This window comes from Schistocerca piceifrons, chromosome 6, assembly GCF_021461385.2.
Source record: "Schistocerca piceifrons isolate TAMUIC-IGC-003096 chromosome 6, iqSchPice1.1, whole genome shotgun sequence".
NCBI classification, from domain to species: domain Eukaryota; kingdom Metazoa; phylum Arthropoda; class Insecta; order Orthoptera; family Acrididae; genus Schistocerca; species Schistocerca piceifrons.
This window is the reverse complement of record NC_060143.1, coordinates 532,521,781-532,547,595: the sequence shown is the minus strand read 5'-3', so window position 1 is coordinate 532,547,595 and position 25,815 is coordinate 532,521,781. Positions and strand designations below refer to the sequence as shown.

At 40.0% G+C, this 25,815-nt stretch overlaps 1 protein-coding gene across 1 annotated transcript in view; it reads left to right on the top strand.

The window, feature by feature from the left end:
* LOC124803001 (THO complex subunit 5 homolog) overlaps positions 1–25,815 on the top strand; it is a 160,361-nt gene that overhangs the window by 14,564 nt on the left and 119,982 nt on the right. Inside the window, exons 3-6 of the mRNA XM_047264107.1 lie at positions 319–394; positions 850–1,035; positions 9,108–9,240; positions 16,650–16,756. Coding sequence (XP_047120063.1) covers positions 319–394; positions 850–1,035; positions 9,108–9,240; positions 16,650–16,756 — 502 coding nt within the window. The remainder of the gene's footprint in view (positions 1–318; positions 395–849; positions 1,036–9,107; positions 9,241–16,649; positions 16,757–25,815) is intronic.

The following is a 25,815-nucleotide window of genomic DNA, read 5'->3' as shown; positions in this document are numbered from 1 at the left end:
ATCACACTGTGCTACTGACATGTATGCAGAAATAATTTCTTGTAGGTGAAGGGTAGTGATACCAGTCAGTCAATACCAGTATGATGGCTCTGAATGAGTGTATGAAAAGTGGGAAATAATCTTGCAGTGAAGACAGGATCTCTGTGCAAGGAAGTAGAACAGTGATGTCTTCAGTAGAAAGAAATGTCAATAATGCAAATGACTGAAACCTATATCACTCTCTTAACAGATTTTTATTATTCTGATGTTCCACTTTCATGTCATAAACTGTGAAGAGTTTAAACCTAAACATATGCAAATGTACCTTTTTCTTTGCAGGTCAAAGGATGAGGAGATAGAATTGGTATCAGTGGAAGAATTCTATAAAACAGCTCCTGAATCAATCACAAGACTGGTAAGAAATTGTCTCTCATTGTTCTCTTTAGATACTAAATTTTCTGTGATCCTTGCTGTAAGAGTCACATCTAGTTTGCCTTGTGATCTCAAATAGTGTAAAGTCACATGATAGCTCAGATTACCGACATCACATTGTCATTTGTTAAAGCTTGCTGAGCAATTTGGTGGTAGCACAGGCATAACACATGTATTAGGGCTATGCCTAATTGAACATGGTTCTATTGAACCTGTTGTTTGTTCCATCAAAAAGTGATTGTTATTTTAGTATTTCTGCTGGAACCAACTGTAGTGACACATTATTAAGTTACAGCATTATCTGTTCCGGTTTCCTGACTGTGTTCTTTAGGTCTTGTCACTTATAATTTAAGTAAGAAGTGGCTCTTATTTACACATAGTCAGTAAATGTGCTCTGTACTAAAAGATTCATTAGAATGTTATCGAATTTTGTTTAAGGAACTGACGCAGAATGATATGCACCAGTTGAAACTGGCGAGACTGGAATGGGAACTTGAGCAGCGCAAACAGCTCGCAGCTCTCTGTCATAAACTGCAGGGTGATAAGGAACTGGTAGCAAAAGAAATACAGAAGAAAAGAGAACTTCTCGATAATCTTACCCCTCGCCTAAAAACTATACTCGAGGTTTGTTTACAGTATAGCAATAATAATTAGTAGCTGGAGCATAGTGATAATGATTGGGTTATGATTTGTTTATATTGTGGAAATTTGTATGTTACCATTGTAATTACTACTCCAGTATAGATAAAATGTGTATATGTGTGAAAGTTAATGATACAGCTCATTTTCTGGGCACAGCCATTTGAATATCAATCTTCGCTTGGTACTTTTCGAGAGGAATTGGCTTAGTGCTTGCATCTACACCTACATTTAACACTTGGTTTCAGCCCACCACCATTCCCACCACCACCACCACCACCACCACCAACAACAACAACAACAACAAAATCAACAATAATAATAATACTGCTACGTTACACGCACGCGCGCGCCCACACACACACACACACACACACACACACACACAGATATATATATACACGTGCGCACGTCACAATCACCACTATGAGATGATGTTTGCACCAGTCTGTGAGCAACACAGGTAGGTAAATAAATAAATCTTGCATTCTTCCCAATACTGATTTCTGCACAGTTTTCAACTTAGGTGAATAATGTTGCCATCATGCATACACTTTATGCAGTGATGAAGTGACCACCAGCACACACCACATTCACTTCACTCAGCAAATAAAAAAAAAAAAAAAAAAAAGAGTATTTCTGGCATAACACATGTTCCTGATAGCATGCTACCATTTGCAGAAAACCTCATTTTGATCTTGTGAATCATTTATGAGTTATGACTATTGTTGCGACCACGATTTGTGATGCGCAAGGACATGAATGGGCGCATCGCATCAACTGTCAATTGGATATTATACCCAATAACTTGAGAATGAATTGAGATGCCATTCTGCTCTCAGGTTTAAGTAAAATTTTGATATTGTATCTGCGTTTAATTCACTGTAATGTATGAGCTAAAATCAACCATATGCAAAGTTTATGCAGTGCATTTGTATCTCTGCAAACTCTTTAAAATGTTGTGCAATGTTTTATTTAATTAGAAGAAGAGCAGTAAGTACAGTGGATTTTTTTAATTTTTTGGGGCATCAGTCTTCTGGTTGCTTTGATGCGGCCCACCACGGATTTCCCTCCTGTGCCAACCTCTTCATCTCAGAGAGTAGCACTTGCACCCTATGTCCTCAATTATTTGCTGGATGTATTCCAGTCTCTGACTTCCTCTACAGTTTTTGGAGTGTAAGATGTCTGAAAATCAGATTTTTTTCACCTCATATTTTTTGAAAAATCAGTGATGAATATTTCATTTTGGCTGGAACACTGTCTCTCAGTGCAGGCACTAGCATTTGATGAGCATTAGAGCCATAACAAAAGCTACCAGCACAGAATGCAGAGATCAGGGCCATAGCAACGAAAGGGTTAATCTAATTCCCTCAGCACTGCCTGAGTTCGCTTTATTGTGGAGGCACATGAACCATGCCATCCTGACAGCATCCAAGTTTCATGGAGGTATAATGTGCTTGTAATCTCATTTACAGTTTAAAGATAATTAATTGTTACATTGTTTTTCCCTCCTTGCACCTTTCAGGCTTTTCTTCTCTGCTTAGTACAGGCTGGCCATTTGAGCTGTTAATTCATGCAGCTGCTTCTCTTTTCTCCAAAGGTATCTCTAATTTTCCTATAAGCTGCATCTTTCTTTCCTGCAGTCATGCAAGCTTCTGCAACCATGCAGTTCCCATGTGCCAATTTGCACTTCCTGTCAATCTCATTTTTTTTAGATATCTGCATTCCCTTTTGCTGCATTTTAAATCTTTGTTTTTCATCAGTATCTCATGCATTATAAAAGGATTGCTACTGGGTTTTTTCTGTTTGCCTATTATGATCCTCTGCTGCCTACAATGTTTTGTCTGTAAAGAATACCCATTCATCCTCTGTTCTATTCCTTATCCATGTTTCAGTCACTTGTTGCTAATGCTCCCCTTGAAACTCTTGGTAACCTCTGGTTCTTTCAACTTATCCAGGTCCCATCTCCTTAGTATACTACCCTTTTGCAGTTTCATCAATTTTGATCTGCAGTTCACCTCCCGTAAATTATGGTCAGAGTTCACATCTCCCCCTAGAAATGTTTTGCAGTTCAAATTCTGGTTTCGAGATCTGTCTTATGATCATATAAATTGTTTGAAACCTTCTGGTGTCTCCATGTCTCTATGATTCCCCTCCACCAGTCCATGTACTCCTGCTGTTTTTGCTACAGATCTGATTGGCATGTAAACTTATACCACTGAGATGCATGTTGGCTTTATGTATGTCTTCAGCTACTACAGTAATTTCCCATATTAATGAACCTGCTTTTAAGGAATTCCCACTTTTAACAAATATTTCTGTTGGTCCAGGAAATTTCCGCAGAAGCGATGTTACTGAACTCCAGTTATAATGGAAGCCGGTGTAAAAAAAAAAGTCCATTTTTAAGGAATAAATCCAGCCGTGATGAAATTGCTAATATTTAAATGTTTTTGTCATTATTCCTTTAATTTTTGAATTAAAGCGATGTTACAGAAAAGTCAGTAATTCACAATCGATTATTATAGCAGCTAGATAAGTTGTACTTTTTGACTGATAATTTTGAACAGTGCCAATTTCTGCATGAAGGTATGTGATATGACATCACAGAAAACTTTGCCAAGCACACAAATTGATAGCTGTGTGTTTTTTATCGTAGTGTTGAATTCTACATTGTGGAAGTTTTGTGTAGCCATGGCCAGAAAAAAGAGAATAGCTTCATATTCACTAGAAGCTGACGTACCTCATGATGTTGAAGACAGTCGGAATTGCAAACTTATCAACATGGAGAAGAAGAAATATGATTTTGTGCCATTTTCTTTGTGCAGTATGTGCTGAAAAATAATGAAGCAGTCCTGAATGCTGAAACCCAAGGACCTTACGTATTAAAAAGGGAGAACGTCTGTGCTTCATCACTGAAAGGGGCCTTCACACCTGTAGTTTAATAGTGAAATTATCCATTCAAAATATGTACGGTTATCTGAACTGAGAGTGCGTCGACTGCATTTAGTTCTCCCCTCAGTTCTCTCGGTTCTGTCATTCTGTAGAATTCGTGTTGCAAAAATACGACAATGGGAGATAGAAAAGAACACTGCAGCTAGTTTTGTGATTGCAGCTGTGTTGCTTCTTTAATTCCGTCCAAAAATCGGATTGAAGGCTTGGTATGTTACTAACCGGATTTGAGCCCCGTCTTGTTATTCTTGGTAGTGAGTAAGTTCGTTATCTGGTAACTAAAAACTTTTTGGGTACTGAACTACTTCACATGGTCACGCATTTATGAACTTTTATTTGACATGTTGAATGTGAGACAGTAGACAAAATACTGAACCTTGGTAGAAGAATGTTTTTTTCATTGTTGCTAATGGATATGAGCTCTAAAATATTTTCGATGCTGGTAGGATTATAATTTGCCTCCCTCAGAAACAGGAGTAAGATGCACAGAGAAAAGGAGAAAAGACAGAATGATGCTCTGTGGTGTGTTAGAGTGATGACAGTGAGAAGTTGCTGCCTTTACTAATGTGAAAATTTTAAACTCCAGGTGATTTTAAAATAATATTTTGCGCCTACAATTTTATTAGCAGTGCCTGATTGATTGCTGAATTTTATATGAAGTTTCTAAGGCTTTTTAACCACAAGACAGGTGCATTAGATGCTGCACATCAAAAGAAGACGACATTCTCATGGAACATTTATCTTTTGTTTCTTCCTGTTGATTGTGCTTGGTACAACTCATATGCACCCTCTAGACTTGAGCATAATTTGTCTTGTGGAAACTAATTACAGAATGGCTGCTGAGGTCAGTTTCAATCCTCAAAAGAAAGGACATAATGAAAGTAAATATTTTACAGGCTGTGCGCTTGCTTGTTACTGCATGGTATGTTGTAAGACGACATGTGTTGAACCAGTTTACAAATGCTGACTGTGGACCAGCATCAGTTGCTATAGAAGATGAGGATGATGATGATGATAATGATTTCCCTGAATGATTTCACAGATATTTCAACCAGTGACTCATTCAAAGATTGGGTCATGGTGATGACATCCTGACTTTTGAAAATTAGGTAGACATAAGTGACTGAATGGTTTTGTTTTTAAGTATTAAAAGTTGGGGAAGGGTGGGCACGATGATGATGATGATGATGATGATGATGATGATGATGATGATGTGAGGAGGAGGAGGATTCAGCTCTTAAGTTTTGTGACAATTCTTCTCAGTACGTTATGCTGTCAGGAAAAAACAGACCATTTCTCGATTTCTGTTTTCAGGATATAAATGTTAATATTTAATGGTCTTTTATCTTTTTGTGTACTCATATTTATCTATGCTATTAGTTGAATAAAGCTACTCTTGTATATAAAGAACTTCTTCTTCATTCTGGATGCTGCCTTTAAATTGAAGACACCCATTGGTGATTTTACATGCAACTTCAAAATGAAGGCTTACGAGTAAATGAAGAGTGTATGGCGCTAATATATGTACTAGGATTTGCTAGTGCCAAATCATGTGCGTATTTGATATGGCCTAAAAACCACAAATTCTGATTTTTAAGCACTCTATTAGCATGCAGGAGCAGAACTCCTGTTTAGGGAGAACCACCATTTAAGGAAAAAATATTTCGGTCCTCAGAGATTAATTAAAAAAGGGTTATATTGTATGATGTGTTCACTATGCTGTTCATAGTAGCTTACATGCATTCCCATTTAGTTAGTCAGTATTAGATCTCATACTGCATACACGTAAAGGTATGGTTGTCTGTGTCATAGACGTGTGCAAACCACTTCGTTCCAACAAGGTCCATGGTTTTGTGGGAGGGGAAATTTACTCGTATAATTTCATTTATAATGTAAAGGTAATTAATTCTTACATTATTCCTTTTGAGCATAAGTAATTAAACACAAGACATAATAATTACTAACACTATACTACCATTTAGTCTGTGAGTATAAGTAATTAAACACAAGATGTAATAATTACTAACATCGTACTACTATTTAGTCTAGCATTTTACATAAAAGTGGCCTACATTGAGATAACAGTGATCTACCCTAAGCCCTGTTATATCTTGAGCAATTTTGCTCAAATTGAAGTTAACCAGTTAAAATGAGTCACTAGGCAAAATCAAACAGTGGAAAAACCAGGATGGAATAATGACAATATTATGAAAAGGGAGATTGCTTCTCACCATATAGTGGAAATGTCAAGTCACAGACAGGCACAACAAAAAGAATGCTAAACAAGCAAGCTTTCGGCCAAAATGCCTTCTTCTGAAGTAAACACACACACCCACACATTAGCACAAACAAAACTCTCATGTACATGACCATTGTCTCTGGTCACCAAGGCCAGACTCAGACAACTGATGTCCAAGTTTGGCCTTGGTGGCCAGAGATAGTGGTTATGTATGTGAGAGGGGTGTGTGTGTGTGTGTGTGTGTGTGTGTGTGTGTGTGTGTGTGTGTGTGTGTGTGTGTGTGTTTCTTCATAATATTGTTAAAATGTGTCACTGTGTGAAGTTGGCACCAATGGATGCACATAAAATTAAGTACAAGTATTTAAATGAAACTCTACCTCACTGAGTGAAGTGGTAAGGTCCTGCACTGTTGTTCGGCAGGGCAGTTTGGGTTGTTTCAGTCCTGTCACCTAGATTTAGGTTTCCCATGGTTACAGAAATTGCGTAACTCAAATGCTGACATAGTTCTTTTGAAACGAACTCTACCTATTTCCTTCACTATCCTTCCTTAGTCTGAACTAATCATTACTTTCTTCTTCTGAAGCAATACATTACAATGGTGTTGGAGCTCTGCCTTTGCTTATTGCTGCTCTTTGGGTATTATTAATGCTCATAAATAATCAGTGCAGTCCAGATCTGATAGCTTGCTGTTGTAAGTCATTTGTGAAACTGAATTATTTGTGGCCAAAATCATTTTTCAGTAGAGCACTGAGTTATAGAGGTAGTATTGATTGTTCCTTACATTCAGAATAGTAACTCTGTCTCAGCTGCACAACACAGCAACATGTCATGACCGGTTGTGATGGAGCTTGTCAAGATGTTTAACAAATGACAAAAGTTTCAGGTGGTTTTATTTAGTGAAGTTTGGCTGGCAGGGCAGTCACATAAACTCTTGCCATTTTAGCCTGAGTAGTTTTCCATTGCTAAATTGTAACACTAGTGCAAGATTTTGTGGCTGATGTGTACACCTTTCCTTGACACCTGGGTGATGCACTTACAATAACCTTTACTTTAATAACAACTAAATAGCTGATGTTTCGTGCAAGATGGCAGCTTAGAATGTCCTTTCTAGTATTTGGCAGATTCCTGCCAGTTCCTGATCTCACCTCGTATAATCTTTTCGCTGCTGACTGTCTCCTGTATCTGTTCCGACCACATTGTTGCCTCTGCTCTTCAGTTTGACTCATTGATGTTTGTGATCTACTGTTTCTCCCCGTTTTCATTATATTGCTTTGTGTTCTACGGTTTAGTTTCCCTTTCAGCCCTGTACTGCTGTTGATTTAAGGTAAAGCAGGGCCCAATCTGAAGGTTCACTTGAACACGAAAGCACTTTATGAGGTTTGGTCCTTGCCTTCATCCAACCTTTGAACTGACTTTGCCAATTACGATGTTTAATGTGGACTCCGAATAGTGGTGCAATTTGACATTTTTCCACATATACAAGACTTGGCTAGAGGCAAAAGAAGTGATAAGCATAAGAAAAAGAAAATCTAGGACTGATGGAGAACAGAGCTGTGGACTATATGGTTTGTGGACTCACATGTTAGTTACAGAGTAACATTGTTGGATAAATCTCCTATTTGCTACTGATCTCACAAGAATTATGCTGCTGTTAGCTGCACTTTATTTCATTTCTATTCTACTCACCTTTTTGTTTCTCTGTAAAGCCCTGTTTGGAAACCAATTCTGTTGTTCTAACAGTTCTTAAAATTTTGTCTCACCATACTCCATGCAGTTAATTTTGTCTTTCTGGTGTGTTCCTTACGCAGCAATAGTGTTATGTTCTGGAGTTTTCTGTGTATGGTGTTTGTTGCAAGTTCTCTTCAACAACACAGGTTATATTAAGCCCAATACATTTATGATTAAGTAACGAAAGTAACAGTTCCTAGCTCTTGTGGAAATACACAAAATAAAGTATGTCTAGAGAGATCTCAGAATCAATACGGTCCTTTGTAAGTTTGTTGAGTAACTCATATGTCAGTGCTGGAGAACACTATTTGTAGGTTCAACTGGAAACCACATCAACCACTATCTTGATGCAGCCATAGGCCACTCAAACATGCAGAGAAACATAGCTGTGCACTACCCACTTGTTGTTGGTAGGTAACAAGAAAGACCAAGTCATAGTGCAGGAAGAAACCACTTATCACAGAATTATCAGCAATATATACACCAGGGGAGCTGCAGTAAACATCAGCTGGATGACTAGTGAGACAATGGGCATCTGTGACAGCCCTTAAATTTGTTGTGGATGTTTTATAATGTGACCTGATGATGGCGGAGGTATCCTTCTGTGCCGCACCTAGCGACTTTGCCAAATGTAAGAATAATTATATTTAGTGATCTGTTGATACGTCCGGCAGGGTGGCGAGTGTGTTGCCTGTCATTTCTATCACTGAATGAAATCCAGCCTTCATTTGTCATGTTCAGTTTCTAAAATGCACAATGACTTTACCTTTTTTGGAGATAAGCTACGCTGTAGTTTGTTACAGCTTTAAATGGTATGTTTGTCTTGTGCATAGGCTGTAGGACTCCCATATCTAATTCTAATCCTTCCCCTTTTGTCGGTTTCTTAGCCCACCAGATGTGCGCAGAAATGATGTTTTTTTTTCTGAACTCTTTACAAAAACTTGAGTTTATGTATCAGTCTCATTGTTCTCATGTATATGCTACTGGATTGTTGCACATCTGTAGCTACTGTTTAATATTGTGAACTTAAATAAATTTAAAAGTTTTCAGAAAAATGCAAGAAATTTTTTAGATTCTGATTTGTGTTAGAGTTAAGAATGAGTCAGTGTGCTCCACGTTACTTAAAGGAAATCCTTCTTAGGCAACCAAGCCACTGCAAGATTATTTGGGTCTTCCCTTGGACAGAATTCGCAAGCAGCATGAGATTTCATACTTACTTCCTAAACCACTGTATGTGCTGTATGTTCAAGTTGATGCCTATAGAGAAGCATGTGGTAAGTCACTTCTGTATAATACGTTAAAATAGCTAGGAATGTAGTTCTGTAGTGTCCTAGTATAAGATTATTTTGGTGCAAAGTCTTATTGGTGTCATAGCATTGCTCCATCTCTGGGAACAAAAGTCATATTGTTATTACATGGTGACAAGCAATTTTGAATCTCATTGCAGTGCTTTTTGGAATAGGTAGATGAGCAGATAACATCATTATTTCTGTTACTTGGTACATAAAAAGCAACATATTGAGCCTATTTTCTACATTACATTTAATGCTGGATGAAAAGAAGAAAACATTAAACGAGTCATTTTGTGGTTAATGAAATGTTGTTGATGTGATTTTTCAGGCTTCATGACAGATCTGTTGCAAATAACTTTTCAGGTTTGCCACTGGATTGTATTATGTAATTCCACAATTTTTAATCAACACAACTGCTCGACATCTTCAGATGGTGGTAGTTGCTGCTATCATTGCTGCAAGATGTGAGTGATAATCATCACATGGTGGCACTAAAATTTATCAGACCAGGAGCAGGCAAAACGTGTGCGGGGAGATGCTCACAGTTGGAAGAAAGCAGCGCTCCTAAGGCTCTCTGCTGGGAGCCACAGAAAGTCGTTCCGCACGTGCTCTGTGGTCAATTACTGTGCTGCCAGATGGTTCTGTTAAAATCTGAAGTAAAGCTCAGCAGTGCATTGCATCAAGTCATGAATCAAAGATTCTTGCTTTCCTGTTTTGATTTAATGACAGCCAGTGTTGGATTCCAGTTAGTGCTTACTTGAAAACCTGCATCCCTGTTTATAAGATTGTCCACTGTATGGATATGTACGGCCTCCTTGATAACACAGTCCCAGAAATATGGTACTGGGGATAAATTTTCAGTCTTTTCATAAAACATACGGTGCCACGTGTCCAGGCAGTGCTCTGCCACTGGTGATTTATCGGGTTGCCCCAGGTGTGTGTGACAATGGTGTTCAATGCAACATTCTTGCACAGTTCGGCGTGTCGGTCCAATTTAAGATTTTCCACATTGGTATGCCGTGTTTCCGAAGGCCAAGGTCATCTTTGACCGAGCACAATAAATTCCTCAGTTTTGCTGGTGCTCAAAAAACACCCCCGATGTTGTGCCTTTTGAGGATTCTTTCTGTTCTTGAAGACATACCTGCTGACAAGGGTAACACCACTGTCCTTCTCTCATGAGCTGAATACAACAGCAAGATGGAGGCGCTTCTTGACGACCCTGCATATCGCAAGCCAAGAGAGGCCTTGATTGGCAAGGTACAGAGAAAAACTCTACATCTTCTCAAGTAGAATCTTGTTCCTTCTAAAGTCATTAAGAGCCTATGTCAACAAGCTGCAGTTCCCCCAAGACTGTATGGGCTACAGAAGATATTTGTGTATGGGCCTCCATTTTACCCAATAGTGAGCAACATTGGAGCTCCTACCTATTTTCTGGCCAAATATCGTACTATGCTGTTTGGATCTCTCATAGGCAAGTGTGACCACCCTATCCAGAATCCAGAGCACTTCATAGGATAACTGAAGACACTCAAGCTACAACTGTCATATCTTTTGGTGAGCTTTGATATTGTATCTTTGATAAATAAAGTATCTCTGCAGGACTCCTTATAGCTTATCAGCAGCCAGTTTGAGAAAGACATTGTGGCATTGTTTGAGCATGTGCTTACCTCAACTTATTTCTTATTCAGTGACCAGTATTTTGAACAAGTGGATGGTGTCACCATGGGAAGTCCTGTGTCTCCCATGGTGGCCAACTGTTTTATGGAAAACAGAGGGAAAAGCACAGCAGTTAGCAAGTCTCAAACCTTCCTGCTCCTAGTAGTATGTAGACGATACTTCTGTGGTGTTCCCCCACTAATTAGAGATATTACCTGTGTTTCTTCAGCATCTGAACTCACTCCATCCCAATATACAGTTCACAATGGAAGTGGAAAAAGATAGTAGTTTACATTTCGTGGATGTCATGGTCAGAAGAAAAGCCAATGGTACATTGGGATACAGAGTCTACAATGTGGTAGTGTTTTACGCCTTTGGTGCATAGAGTAAATGTGGTCCCAAAAGCTGACAGTTTACGTGGTGAGCTACAACACCTAAGAATGGTATTCCAGCAAAATGGCTATTCCGATAGACAGATAAGTCATACATTTCATTCTAAGCAAATTCAAAGCAACAATGTAAATGAAGATGTGGAGGTGTCCATTGCAACGGTGTTCTTGCCATATTTTTGCAGCATGTCTTCAAGAATAGAAAAAATCCTCAAAAGCATGACATCAAGTGTGTTTTTCTGCCCCCAGCAAAACTGAGGAATTTATTGTGCCTGGTCAAAGATGACCTTGGCCTCAGGAAATGTAGGGTGTATGAGATCCTATGCCATTTAGGAAATCTTGTATTGGGCAGACATGCCAAACACATGCAAGAACATTGTGTTGAATACCATCGTCATAAGTGCCTTGGGCTACCTGATAAGTCAGAGGTGGCAGAGCATTGCCTGGACAGGAGGTGTTACATGTTTTATGAAAATACTGAAATTTTATCCCCCGTGTTATCTTCCTGGGCCTGTGTAGTTAAGGAGGCCATACATATCTGTACAGTGAACAATCTTATCAACAGGGATTCACATTTTCAGGTAAGAACTACATGGAATCCAGCACTGGCTGCTATTAAATCAAAACAAGGAAGGCAAGAATCTTTGATTCATGGCTTGATGCAACACACTTCTGAGTTCTAATTCAGATTTTAATGATAGGAGTGTCTGCCAGCACAGTCTTGACCACAGTGCACACGCGGAAGACCTTTCTGTGGCTCCCAGCAGAGTGCCTGAGGAGCACTGCTTTCCTCCAGCTGTGAGCGTCTTCCCACACACGTTTTGCCTGCTCCTGGTCTGATAAATTTTGCAGCAATAATAGCAGCAATTACCACCACATGAAGATGTTGAGCAGTTGCAGCGATGAAACATTGTGGGTCTTACACAATACAATCGTGCGGCAAACCCAAGAAGTGTATTTGCAATGTTGTTGATATTTACTAATAAATAAAGTATTGCCTTGAGAGGTGTCATTTTCCAGAATAAAATAGTCTTGCAGTGCATCACAAACATTATAGCTGAACCAATGTTGACCAGAAATGTTCTGCATTAAAGGGGGATTGAGGCCTCATTGGTGAATCAGATACGTGTAACTGATATTGTGTGATAGCGGTTGCTGGACCAGATGGGATACAACTGTGCTTTTGTATCGTCTGTGTGGAGGAACGGCCATTCTTTTATTGGCAATTTACTGTAGATCATTGGAACAGTAATTTGTGCTATGTATCATTAAAAATAAATCACAAGGTATTCCAAGTCCACTACTAGTGTAATGGGGGAGAGTTTCAAACCTGTCTCACTGGTGTCATGTTTATGTAGAATTGTGGAACACATTTTGTGCTCATATGTGATGCCTTGCATGGAGACTGGACAATTCCTCTGCAGGAATCAACAAAACTTCTGCACCATTGATAGTGTGATACTCAGCTAACTCTTTTTGTCCACAAGATCCAGAAAATTGTAAATAGCTTAGATTAGTTTTTTACATGCTTTTGCATGGAAGTGACAACTAGTTTTCGACTGTGTTGAATGCTTGTAATTTCTTTAGTTGTTTTATATTTGCAAGAGTTACAATCATGTCATTTTCACTTCTAGCTATTGGTACAGAGTGTTACTACTACAAGAACGTGGTAGAAGAGTATTCTGCACAGGGTGTATACGACCCGGGAGATCCGGGAAAAACCCGGGAATTTTTACGTCCGGGAGAAAACCGGGAAAAACCCGGAATTCTTTTAGAATTCCGGGAACTTTTCCTTGTTTTAGTCACCAATTAAATTTTTGTTATTTTGACTGGTAAGAACCGATACTCTAACGAAGGATATTATTGTATCCCGCTTCTGCAGAATAATCCTGCAGCAAAAAAACACGAACGAAAGAAAAAAAAAAGTGAAAATAAAACTTAAGTTGCAAAGGAAATGCACCATATACAACAACAAAACACAGTGTTCATACAAGCATCTGCCTACCAAAGTGTGTCAAAGGCTTTAGGAAGAATATGCAGTGCTTCCTAACAACAAATTGCCTCTGATGAGCGTGACATGACAGCTATTTACATTTGATTCATTTGAGCAGTTGCGGGCGGGCTCTTGCGCATGCACAGTTGAGTCGCCTGTGAGTAGTACGTTTTCCCGCTTCTGGCTACAGACGTGTGGCTGGGCGCCACTATCTAATTGCTCCGGTTTGGAAACATTGTAGATCCAGGGCTGATGCATAGAGCAGTCTTGAGTTGTAGTGGGGAGGTGGGTATTCTCCACGTGACCTGTGTTTACGTGTAGTGATTTTGCTGTTTCCTCTTCGTTTATTGCTCTCGCATTAAATGAAAACAAAAATCAGATTTCTGTGGCCGGGAGCTAACAGATGAATTAAAATACGTTCGCATAGTTACGGAAGGCTAAAATATGTTACCAGTTTCACCTTTCTGACAGTCAAGCGTTAATCACATTGCAGAACAATGAAGTTATTTTTGTCGGTTTGCTAAAGAGATTTGGCTTTTATTAATATTTTGCGCTGAGGCAGTCAATTTATTTGAAACCAAGTGTTTAATTTCACACTGTTGGCTAGTTTCAACTGTTCGCTTCATTTCAAGTGCACAGTTTCCATCTTCTGGCTCGTATGGCATTATGCCATAATAAAGAACCAAACACGAGATAATACAGTACTGGTACTCAAGAAAATTTACATCCGAATCTGGACATACGATTGTGCACTTTAAGCCGAATTATGCATTTTAGTATAGTTCTTGAAATTCCGATGCTCCTGAAGTATCCTTTGATGTCTTGTTTCTTTTATGACATAATGCAAGATCTTTTAATGTTTTAAACGTACGAACGTGCGGGCTTCCTGCATCACCGTAGCTGCGCAGGCGCAGTGATGCCTGTTATCTGGCGCTCTCTGGCAACTGCTGAAACGAACCAATTTCTAGCAGGTCACGGAAAAATATTACGAATGGTGGTTTGAAAAGTGTTACTTTCAAAGTAAATTTCCTTTTACGCAAGATGAACTATGTGCGAGAATGTACGACGAATTTCTTAAATCACAAAGCGTTTGACTCTCATCTAAAAATCAACTGTTTGGGGATGACCATGTAGAAGAATTTCGAGCCCAGAAGATCAGACCTTTACATTGTTATTAAAAATTTTACTGGCACATTTGTGTGATGTATCTTAAAGTGTAACACGCACAAAATGATTAGCATTATATGTGGAAGCTTAGCTTCTCTTGGAGCTTATTAATCTTCGAGACCAATATTATTTGTGAAAGCTTTGTTTTTCTTCTAGCAAAACTATGTATATTAATTTAAACCATTAACTTTTCTTTTTGTGTGTCTGTGCTACTTAAGAGTGATCTTGCTATTGGTTGACTACCCTACGTGTCCTGTGCTGTCATCAGCTGCCGAGGTCACGTGACATGAGCTATGACTGGCTTACAAAAGCGCGTCGCAATCTCGATTTCATTGCTTCGGAAAGTAACATGCAGTGTTTGGTGGAATTCGAATTTATACCTCCGTAAAATGAAGAAATGCAGCCTACATGTTGCTGCACATCAAAGATCTTTCCAAAACGTGTTTTTTTTTTCCCCCTGGGTTTCGTTTCCTAAAGTGCCGGCAAATTCTACGTCTCTGTAGAAAACCATAAACATTCTAACAATTGATAAGTTTTACAGTGCCGAGGAAAAGTATACTGTCATTTAACACGGAAAATGTGTATTTTCACCCGGGAGAAAGTGTATTTTCAACCGGGAAATCCGGGAAAAATCCGGGAATTTTTTTTCCTTGTCCACGTATACACCCTGTCTGCATTCTCCATACAGATCAAAGCTGCATTGGCTGATACACAAAACAAATTTGTAATGAGATCCAACTACAGTGAATAACAAAAGGGATTAGAGTATCCTGTACAAGAAAGTGGGGATTGTATCAAAACTTATGACAAAATCAAAAAGCATCCACAGCATCTCACTGTAGACAGTAATGTAAATATTCAGTGTTAAAAAATTGTTTACTATCATGAATGCTACACATTATGGATAAAATCAGAACACCTAAGAACATGACTTATGCCAATAAGATATGTAACTCACATAATGAAATCAATGAATAATGGGGTACAGAGTGGTCAGCGTCAGACAAGCTAAAGCAGGAGTCACATATTAAATCACTAAAGTAGGAAAATTATGTCAGTGAGTTTACAGGAAAGTGAAAACTCAGTAATGATAATTTCTTATTAACTGTGGGTAAGCTGAATCAAAATTTTCTTACCAGACATGTCTATAAAAGAATTGCAGGAGATGGATTCTTTAGAAATAGTAGAGATATTGCACTTCATTACCTAGGTCAAAGGAAAAATTTGATTAATTTTTGTTGATTTTTTTTCTTTTTAAAGCATAGAGTTGTGTCATAAAGTGACTTCATCATAAACTAAAACATTATCAGAACACACATAATTGGAATCAACAGAAGAATTTTTGGCATAAGCAAAGATGTTATTGAAGTAGGAATATGAAAACACCTTTTTATTGCATGGGAATTATGTATCCATTAGTTTATATTTCTTTTCTCTCTTTTCCTGAAAGCATCAAATGTAGCTTTTTCTGATGTGCATTGTACATCTTGGTGAAGCAGCAAACAGTACCTCACCAACATCTTCAAAATTTGCAGTCACCTTTTCCTCACCAACGTCTTCCAAATTTTCAGGGAAATTAATCAAGATGAATGTTAAGAAAAGCAACTCTTAAGGTTCATTAAACAGGTTAGTTTCTTGAACAATTTCTGGCATATTGGCTACGACAGAAATATAAAGTGGGTTCTTTCTCCTGTTTGAGAATGTAACAACCACCGCCTTGAACGATACCTAAGCCTGTCACTCATTACCACTCATTTTTTGTTCAAAGCTGGATTAGAACACCGTTTTTTGAATGTCAGAGCCAACTAACACATCTTCTTTCAGATGTACTTCTCTGTATTTGGTTGTTTCTTTCACAGACTTTTCCATTACTCCCATATTAACATGTAGAAGTGCTAATTTCTAAAGAATTTGTGAGTTTAAAGTTTCAAATGTTGTGTTGCCCAATGTTCATGCTCCCTTAGATAAGTGGTGAAGTAGATCTCTTTTAACTTATGCTTCTTGGGATTACTGTTTTTTTTCACATCTTATGCTTGGAGTTATCTTGTTTACTTTCCATTCCCTGTATAGGGTATTCCCATTAGTATACTTGACCAAAAGTCAGCTCTTTTTACCATAGATACCAGGTACTGAGCTTATCATGGCAAACAGTTGAAGTTATGTAGTATATCAATTTTTATTTCCAGATCCATTAATGACAGTAGCAGTCAATGGAGATGAGGAAGAGGCAAGGTCACTGAAGCAGTCGTTGGCAGAATCTGAAACACTGGAAGAGTCAGACTCAGATCAGGAGGTAGGTTGTAGAAGTACATTACTGATCCATCTTGCAGGGGGGCCATTTTGTCAGGTACACCCAAAGTAAGATGTTAAAAGTGAGTAGACCATTCCATGCAGAGTGCTGGCTGCTGTCCAGTTTATCACTGCTATTGTGAAGCATGAAACAATGGAACACAAAGTAAACCATAATTTATTGCTACATAAACTAGAAATGTTCATAGTCTTCACTTTCTTTCTGTGCTAATAATTGTTACTGTTACTTAACAGTAGTACATATTCAGCATGTTTGTTTTCTTTAAATGTTTGACCCTTTTGTTTGTTTGTTTGTGTGTGTGTGTGTGTGTATGTGTGTGTGTGTGTGTGTTTAAAGGCATATGTGTTGGATTTGTAGAAGTTTTTGCATAGAAGAGAAAACTTGAGACACAGGCAATTAAATTCAATCACTTTCTACAGTTCACACTGATTCATTTCAGTCAGTTGAAATTGTACTATGAAATAGCACTTGTGTTTAGTATTTGTTCTCTGCCAATCTTAACACTTCAGTAATATTTTATTCAGTAGTGTTCCAGAAGCCACTGGTTAGTACTCATTTTCAGGTCTGTCAAACGAGTGCTATTTCTGTGTGTCACATCAACATCTAAAGGTGTGTGAAGCAGAGAGGATAATTACAGTCACTTCATTGAGTGAGTCTGCCTCCATAGATCAGTGGTCAGCATGTCTGGCTGCAATGTGGAGGATCTGGTTTCGATTTCCAGTATTAACAGGAATTTTTCCCTCGTGGGAGGACTGGAATAGGGTGCAGTCAGCCTCGCATGGCAATTGAGGTACTGTGTGATTGAGAAATGACGGCTTCAGGGTCAAGAAAGCCAACAATAACTGAGAGAGTGGTGCCAACCCCAAGCCCCTCCATACCACATCTAAATGACGCCAGTGACAGATGACATAACGGTTGGTCAGTGCTTATTGGCCCATCTGGGACAGAATGCGGAGCTTTTATTGAGTGAGGGATGCAGGCTCATTCTCTTTCCAATCCTTTCCTCTTTGACAGTCCATGCATAGCATGGTGTTGCTTCACCAGCTCCCTGCATCACTTCCTCCAAAATCAGCATAGAAAAAAGAATCAAGCACTGTATTCAGGAAGGCTTTACTATAATGTATATTCACCAAGAACATCACCTGGTTCGGATTCCACATTAAGCAATAGGTCCCCTTTTCCCAGTAGATCACTGGAGTAGGTTATGGACATGAAATCACCAAAGTGGCATCCATTTGAGAGACTTTCAACAGACTGTTGAGCCAGATGAAATTATAATAATAGTAATAATTATTATTATTGAACCATGATTCTGCTATGAAAATGGCTGTTCATCTAACTGTCTTTATTTCCGTGATACTTTGTCGGCACCATATGTGCTATATAGTAGATTGTACTAAAGTCATGCTTTTAAAACTAGTGATGTATAGTGGAATAATTGTATTTTGATGTTAGGATAGCCCTAAACCTGAGGGAAGGAAATCATCATCATTTAAGACTGATTATGCCTTTCAGTGTTCAGTCTGGAGCATAGTCCCCCTTATAAAATTCCTCCATGATCCCCTATTCAGCGCTAACATTGGTGCCTCTTCTGATGTTAAGCCTATTACTTCAAAATCATTCTTAACCGAATCCAGGTACCTTCTCCTTGGTCTACCCCAACTCCTCCAACCCTCTACTGCTGAACCCATGAGTCTCTTGGGTAACCTTGCTTCTCCCATTCATGTAACATGACCCCACCATCTAAGCCTGTTCGCCCTGACTGCTACATCTATAGATTTCATTCCCAATTTTTCTTTGATTTCTTCATTGTGGACACCCTCTTGCCATTGTTCCCATCTACTAGTACCTGCAATCATCCTCAACCTTATTGATAAGGTAACCTGAATCCACCCAGCTTTCGCTCCCATACAACAAAGTTGGTCGAAAGATTGAACGGTGCACAGATAACTTATTGTTGGTACTGACTTCCTTCTTGCAGAAGAGAGTAAATCGTGGCTGAGTGTTCACTGCATTAGCTTTGCTACACCTTGCTTCCATTTCTTTCACTACGTTGCCATCCTGTGAGAATACGCATCCTAAGTACTTGAAACCGGCCACCTGTTCTACCTTTGTTCCTCCTATTTGGCACTCAATCCGTTTATATCTGGAAAATACTGGAAAAAAAGATTGTTACTGAGAAATTCTCTGTGATTTTTGTTGAAAACACTATTTAATCCAAGACAAATAAATTTCTTAGATAGCCACACTCATTTTATTTTAAAAAATGCATTTGTGTAGGGGAATGAAGGGGGTAGCAAGCATGCACCCAGCTATTTTTTAAACTTCAAATTTTAAACAGGGACAGCATTCAAACCTGAATACAATGATCTAAGGAATAACATGTCAATACCTCCTAAGCATCTACACCTACCTATGTACTACACAAGCCATGATATAGTGCATGCTGGAGGGTACCTTGTACCACCACTAGTCATTTTGTTTCCTGTGGCATTAGCAAATGGAGTGAGGAAAAAATGACTATCTATATGCCTTCCTAAGAGTCCTAATTTCTCCTGTCTTATCTTCTTGGTCCTTACACAAAGTGTACTTTAGTTACAGGAGAATCGTTCTGCAGCCAGCTTCAAAAGCTGCTTCCATATTTTCTCTGTAGTGTTTCACAAAAATAACATCACCTGCCCGCCACAGGTCCCCATTTGAGTTCATCTGGCATACCTGCAGTACTTACATGTTGATTTAACCTACCAGTAACAAATGTAGCAGCACACCTCTGAAGGGCTTTGGTGTCTTCTTTTAATCCATCCTGGTGGGGATCCAAATACTTGAGCAGTAAAAAAGACTCGGGTATACTACCAGGAATAATATAATAAAGGCAAGCTGAAACATAATTCCAAACAAACAAAAACAGCCAATGAAAAAAGAATATCAGAAATATGCAAAGTTGTGGTGAAAAATATAGAGAGAATCAAACCTCAATTTAAGTTAAGAATGAACTGTTATTTCGAACAAAACAAAAACACTTTTAAAATTTTAAGTAGTTAACCATGTTGTCATATATGAATGTGTAATTTAAAAAAGCATTTCATGGAAGGAGGTAATACACAATTTCTCAGCAGCACCATTATCATACTGTAAAATGTAATAACTCTACTCATAATTGCAGTGGAATAATAACTTGTATTTCTCCCTACACAACCAGGTGCAAGTGCATTGTAAACAATAATGGAAACATTTTGACACACAAAACAATTTATTAAGGATCCTAATATTCATATTCTCACAGAAAAATATGTTGCTGTCAACCTCTGCTAATTAATTCATTGATGTTTTGTGAATAAAACCATCTAGATCAAATGCTAAAAATCTTTATTTGTTATGATGTTTCAACTACTGCTATCATCAGATATCAAAGAGCATAGAATGTATTAAAAAACATTCTTGTTGTAACTCCTAACATAAAAAAAAACACGAGACGACACATACGGAATAGGTACATTTAACATTCTCAAAGGACAATAGTTCACAATGGTTACAGTGTGCAGTGTAGCCATGTGGCAAGACACGTACAGTACAGTTCTACCTAGTGTAGTGAATAGCACAAGGAACAAGAGCAGATTGAGAGCAATTGCCATGCAGTGATCATATATGCAGATGGTGTGTCACTGGCAGGCACCTGTGCAGCTGTCATGACTGTGGTGTCATATGTGCCAATCTGCGATGATGGACAATTTAGGAGATGGGTGCCTGACATCTAGGTGGTAGTCCTGTGAGTTACCACATCCCTTCTTCCATGGGGATGCAGTGAGCAGCATCTTCGCGAGTTGAACCCTGCCCAGCCAGGCGCCCAGGCTGTGCTCCGAACCAGGCCAATGTCTTCAGGAACAATGGACAGCCCCTCTGATTTTGCCAGCTCCCATTTGGTGTTGACAGGAGCATATGCCCAGAAGGTCCCTATTCGATGGCTTCAGTGCTCGTAGCGGGGGCCACAACTTGTCTATGTCAGGTCCTGGCACTGAAGGTGGCTGCAGTAGTGCGGTTGGGGCTGGTACCGCAGCCTGATCTTCTTCCAGCATGCGGTCCTTTTTGGACGACCTATAAACTGAGAGGGATGAGGGTATGGCCAGTATTGGTGAATGGGGCTGAGAACCACAGGGCACTAACAGCTCAGGAACAGGAAAGGATATAGCTGAGGGTCTGGCGCAAGAGAAACTGTAGGTGGCGTTGCCACAATGTGTGTCTGCCAGAGGGGCTGGAAGCAGGAGTAGCCAGGTTTCCCACCATAGACAGAGTTGGTTTTGATCATGTCACCATCCAGTCACCCGCAGCATCCCTGCTGCTGCCGGATGACCTCCGGATTCCATTTGTTCTGGCGTACAAATCCCTGTGCTTATACGTGGGTACCCTGCCACAAGTGTGGAGACGGTGCTGTGGATGGCGTCCACTGGCATTGGTGGTGTGAGATAGAGGAGTGTGCGGGGCTGACAACCGCGGAGGTGCTCCATTGGACTCTCTTGCTGTGGCGACCTGTAGGAACTCAAAAAAAGTGTTAGCACCTCATCCATAGGAACGTCACCAAATCTTTCTTCATATATGTTTTAAAAGTTTGCAGGAGTCTTTTGGCTTCAACATTTGATTGGGAGTGGAAAGGTAGAAACGGGAGGTGTTGAATGCTAATTCTGTGGCAGATTTCACTGAAAACCTAGAAGTGACATTGTTATCCAGTGTCTGACACCAGCGTGAGCAGAAGTGCTTCAGTAGTGAAAATTCTGCTGAGCACTGCAATCATAGCCTCTGTACTCATGGATCAACTGTTGACCACATACAGAAATTTGGAATATGCATCGAGAGCAGTTAGGCAGAGCCAGGTAGAATCCAGGAAGAGGCTCATGAAGTCGACATGAATCTACTCCAATGCTGATGACAATTGACAACAAGATGTTCAGTCTGCTGGTCTATGCCTGACCAGTACATATGGTGCCGGGTGAGCAGTTTAGTTCATGAGACACAACTGTGGCCTTGGTCCAAGAGTCATAAGATTAATGGGCACAGAGCTTGCGGCATGACTACGTGGTGAGGCAGCTGATCCATGATTTGCAGGATAACTCCATCCACCAGGAGTAGCTGGTGGTGGAGGTGGAAATAATACCTCAATGGTTTGGATTCCCGACTAGGAAATCAGTCTGGCTGGTACTGTTGCACATACCACCATACCTGTTGCAAGGTGGTGTCTTTCGCCATGGCCGTTGCCCTGTGATGGGAAAAGCGTACACTAGCTGTTAAGCCTCTTTGTGTGACTGGAAGCACAAGATCATGTCTTGGTCGAATCCCAGGTCAGGGCCCATTTTGAGACAGGGTATCCTTGTTGGCATGTTGAGTGGTATTGCAGAAGTGAAATTTGTGATTGTACATGCTTAGAAAGGTGGACCATCCTCTCATGTAGCTTTGCAGCAGGACCGAAGAGGTAGATCAACAGCATATGATCCGTAATGAGGCAAAAGTGTGTCCTGTATGGGAAAACATGGAATTCCTTCAGTGAAGAGGCGATTGCAAATACTTCTTATGTGCGGCATTGAGTGCCTTTGGTGCAAATGCAATAGATGTTCATAGCCATCCACATCTGTATGTGCTAGGACGGTCTCCATGCCCCCATTCAGAGGCGTATGCCTCCACCACTAGCTGGTTGCTCAGTTGAAATATGTGAAACAATGTACAAATAGCAGAGCCTGCCTGAAGGTCTTGAACACCTGTTCACATGACTCCAACAATGTGAAAGGCATGCCCTTCTTCCACAGGTTGTTGAGCAAATGTGCAATCAATGCCATGCCAGGGATAAATTTTCCCTAATATTGTATTTTTACCATTAAATTTTTGGGGCGAGGAAGTGCGATGACAGCTTCAACAGTTCCGTGTTGCCTTAATACTTTAATGAGAGGTGATGTGCTCCAGGTGTTCCACCAACAGTTCAAAAAGCTAGATTTTTCAAGATTGCATTTGAGGCCTGCAGACTGGAGGCTGTGGAACAACTGCTGCAATTTTCCTAAGCGTTCTTCTGTTGTGAGCGGGCCCCATTACCACAATGTTGTCAAGATAATTTATGGTGCCCAGAATGAACTGCAGCAGTTGCTTGAGGAACGTTTGAAATATTTCTGGGGCACTGGCCACCCCAAAAACAAAATATTTCAAATGATATAATCCGTTTGGCGTGTTGAGTACAGGAACTTTCTGTGATTCCTTATCCAGGGATAGTTACAAGCAAGCTTTGGAGAGATACAACCTTCAAAAAATACATATCTCCCACAAGTGAGAGAAAAGCTTGTCTAGTTCCAGAATATAATACATAGCAATATCTGACTGGGAATTGACCATAAGTTTAAAGTTTCCAAGCAGGCGCATTTTCTCTGATGGTTTTTTCACTGTAACCTCCCACTTGTAGGCACAGGTTCATTGACATCCAGGCCGTCTATCTTATTATTGACAGCTTCCTGCAGTGCGAGGGTCAGGGGTAATGCACGCAAGAAGTGATGATGTGCCGATTTCTGTAATTTAATGTGCTGTGTAAAGTTCTTCACTTTTCCTATACTCTCAGAGAAAATGTCAGAGTACTCCTTACTGGGGTTTCCAATTCCCGAAACAGGACGTGTTCCGAGATCGCGTGGACCAAGTCAAGTCCTTGATGACAAATCCAAAAGCTGAAGAAGCATCTAGCCATACAAATTGTCTGTATCCTTGCTGTGAACCACAGGAGAGGTAAGGTGTCATATGACATTTTTGTATAGCATTGCATTTGTGAGTTCTCCTGTGAGTGGAATGTGTTATATGCCACCAAGCAGCAAGCAGTGTATTGAAGGGGCAGTGCTCCCTGCTGCAGAAAGATTCGAGAGTTTAACTGGGACCTAGAGACACCGATGTCAACCTGTAACCGAATTTGTGTATTGCGCAGATTGAGCTTGAGGAACAGTTTCTTAGGTGGCATCACTGTGGTGTGAGACTTCAACAAATTCTCATTAATGTGTATTAGTTCCTGCCTGGGTGAGAATTTTTTGTCTGAAGCACGGCAGACAGACGTGAATTATCCTTCCTTCTGCCATGCCTCACACTGTGCTCACCTGTCATAGCAGTCTTCAATGACAGGTTTTCAAGAACATCCGGGGGTGACTGAAATAAGTGCCTGTCCAGGCAGGGATGGGGAGGGGGGGGGGAGGCACAATACTTGATTCCTTCTGTACAAAATGGAGCCAGAATGAGATATTTGTCCTCCACCGTTGGTGCATTTGCTGTGTTAGCAAAGTTGGATTCTTCTCCTGGGACTTACACAACAGTCACCACCTGTCTCCAGAAGTCTAATAGTTTCCTGCTGAGGCCCTGCAGTTCAGCCATCCACACCCTGTGTAACTGATTAGGCTGTTTATGACACTGACATGGCCATTGCAGTGAAAGTAGGTGGTTTACAGAGTGCACATCCCATCAAAGGTCAGGTGTGCCGGTTCTGTGAGAGTGACCAGTTTGCACAAAATCTGTCATATACAGGAAAAGGTTTTTTTCCTATGGCTGGATCCGTTACCTGAAATGTGGCCAGGTGCTGCTGGAGGTACTTCTTGTGTGGTTCCCATTCTTCCGTTGTCTCATCATAAGGTGGCAATGATGGTGCGTTTGTTGCCGACTGCCAGGAGATCAATGTGGACAGCAAGGCTTCCAGATGTTTCTGTCCCTCTTAACTCCTATTGCAGAAATTGCTGTAGCACATATTCCATCAACGCGCTTGGTAAGAGAGCCTGTTGCACGGGGTCCTTGGTTACGTAATAAAAAATGCCCACAATCATCACCAATTACATTGTGTGTCACAACGTAAAAATCAAACAATGGAAAATTCAGGATGGGATGAAACAATATGATGAAAAGGATAGTTGGTACTCACCATATACAGAGATCCTGAGTTGCAGAAAGGTACAACAAAAAGACTGTCGGAAAGTTAGCTTTTGACCAACAAGGCCTTGGTGAAAATAGATAGCGCGCGCCCACACACACACACACACACACACACACACACACACACACACACACACACACACACACACACACACACACACCATAGTCTCTGGCAGTCTTGCTCCAGCTGCTAGAGACAGTGGTCATATGTGTGTGAGCTGCATGTGCGCGTGCGCGCAGCGCTCGCGTGTGTGTGTGTGTGTGTGTGTGTGTGTGTGTGGCCAAAAGGTAACTTTCCGATAATCTTTTTGTTGTGGCTTTCTGTAACTAAGCATCTCCTCTATATGGTGAGTAGCAACTCTCCTTTTCATTACATTGTTACAACATAAAAATCATGAGACAATACCCCCCAGAACAAGTTACTTAAGTATCTCACAGGACAGTAACTCACAGTGGATACAGTGTATGGCAAAGCCACATGACAAGCAGATGCAGTACCATTCCAGCTTGCGTAGTGAATAGTGCAATGAATGAGAGCAGACTGAGAGCGATCATTAGGCAGCTATCACAACCATAGAAGACATGTGGCAGGTGGTACTGGTAGGTACCTGTGGAGACATCGTGCATAGTTGCTCAGCTGCAGTACCTGCCCTTGTTGGTCACACTCTGCAATCGTGGAATCAGAGGGACTGTCACGTCATATGGGCCATCCATGCAACAGCAACAACATCAGAGACATCAGCTTGTGCCCAACGTCTAGGTTGTATCCCAGTGGTCAGTATTAAAACTATGCTTACAGCCAAAAATCCATTTATAAATAAAGAAAATTTTATAAGCAATCTAGACGATTTTAGTCACAAAATATTCAGTAGGATCACAGACTCATTCAGGAAATTAATTTCCGGTATTAACTCTCACAATACCATGGGGGGAAGGGGGAGGGTGGCACTTTATGCCCATCTTTTGAAAAAATTGTAATCTTGTCAGTTAAGTTTTATTTTAAAATTTTGAAAAACATTTATTGCTTTTAATGAATTATTCTACCAGATTCATTATAGGTTTTAAATTTTTCAGTTAAACTTAACTGAAAAATGTAAGTTTCAGTAGTAGGTGTA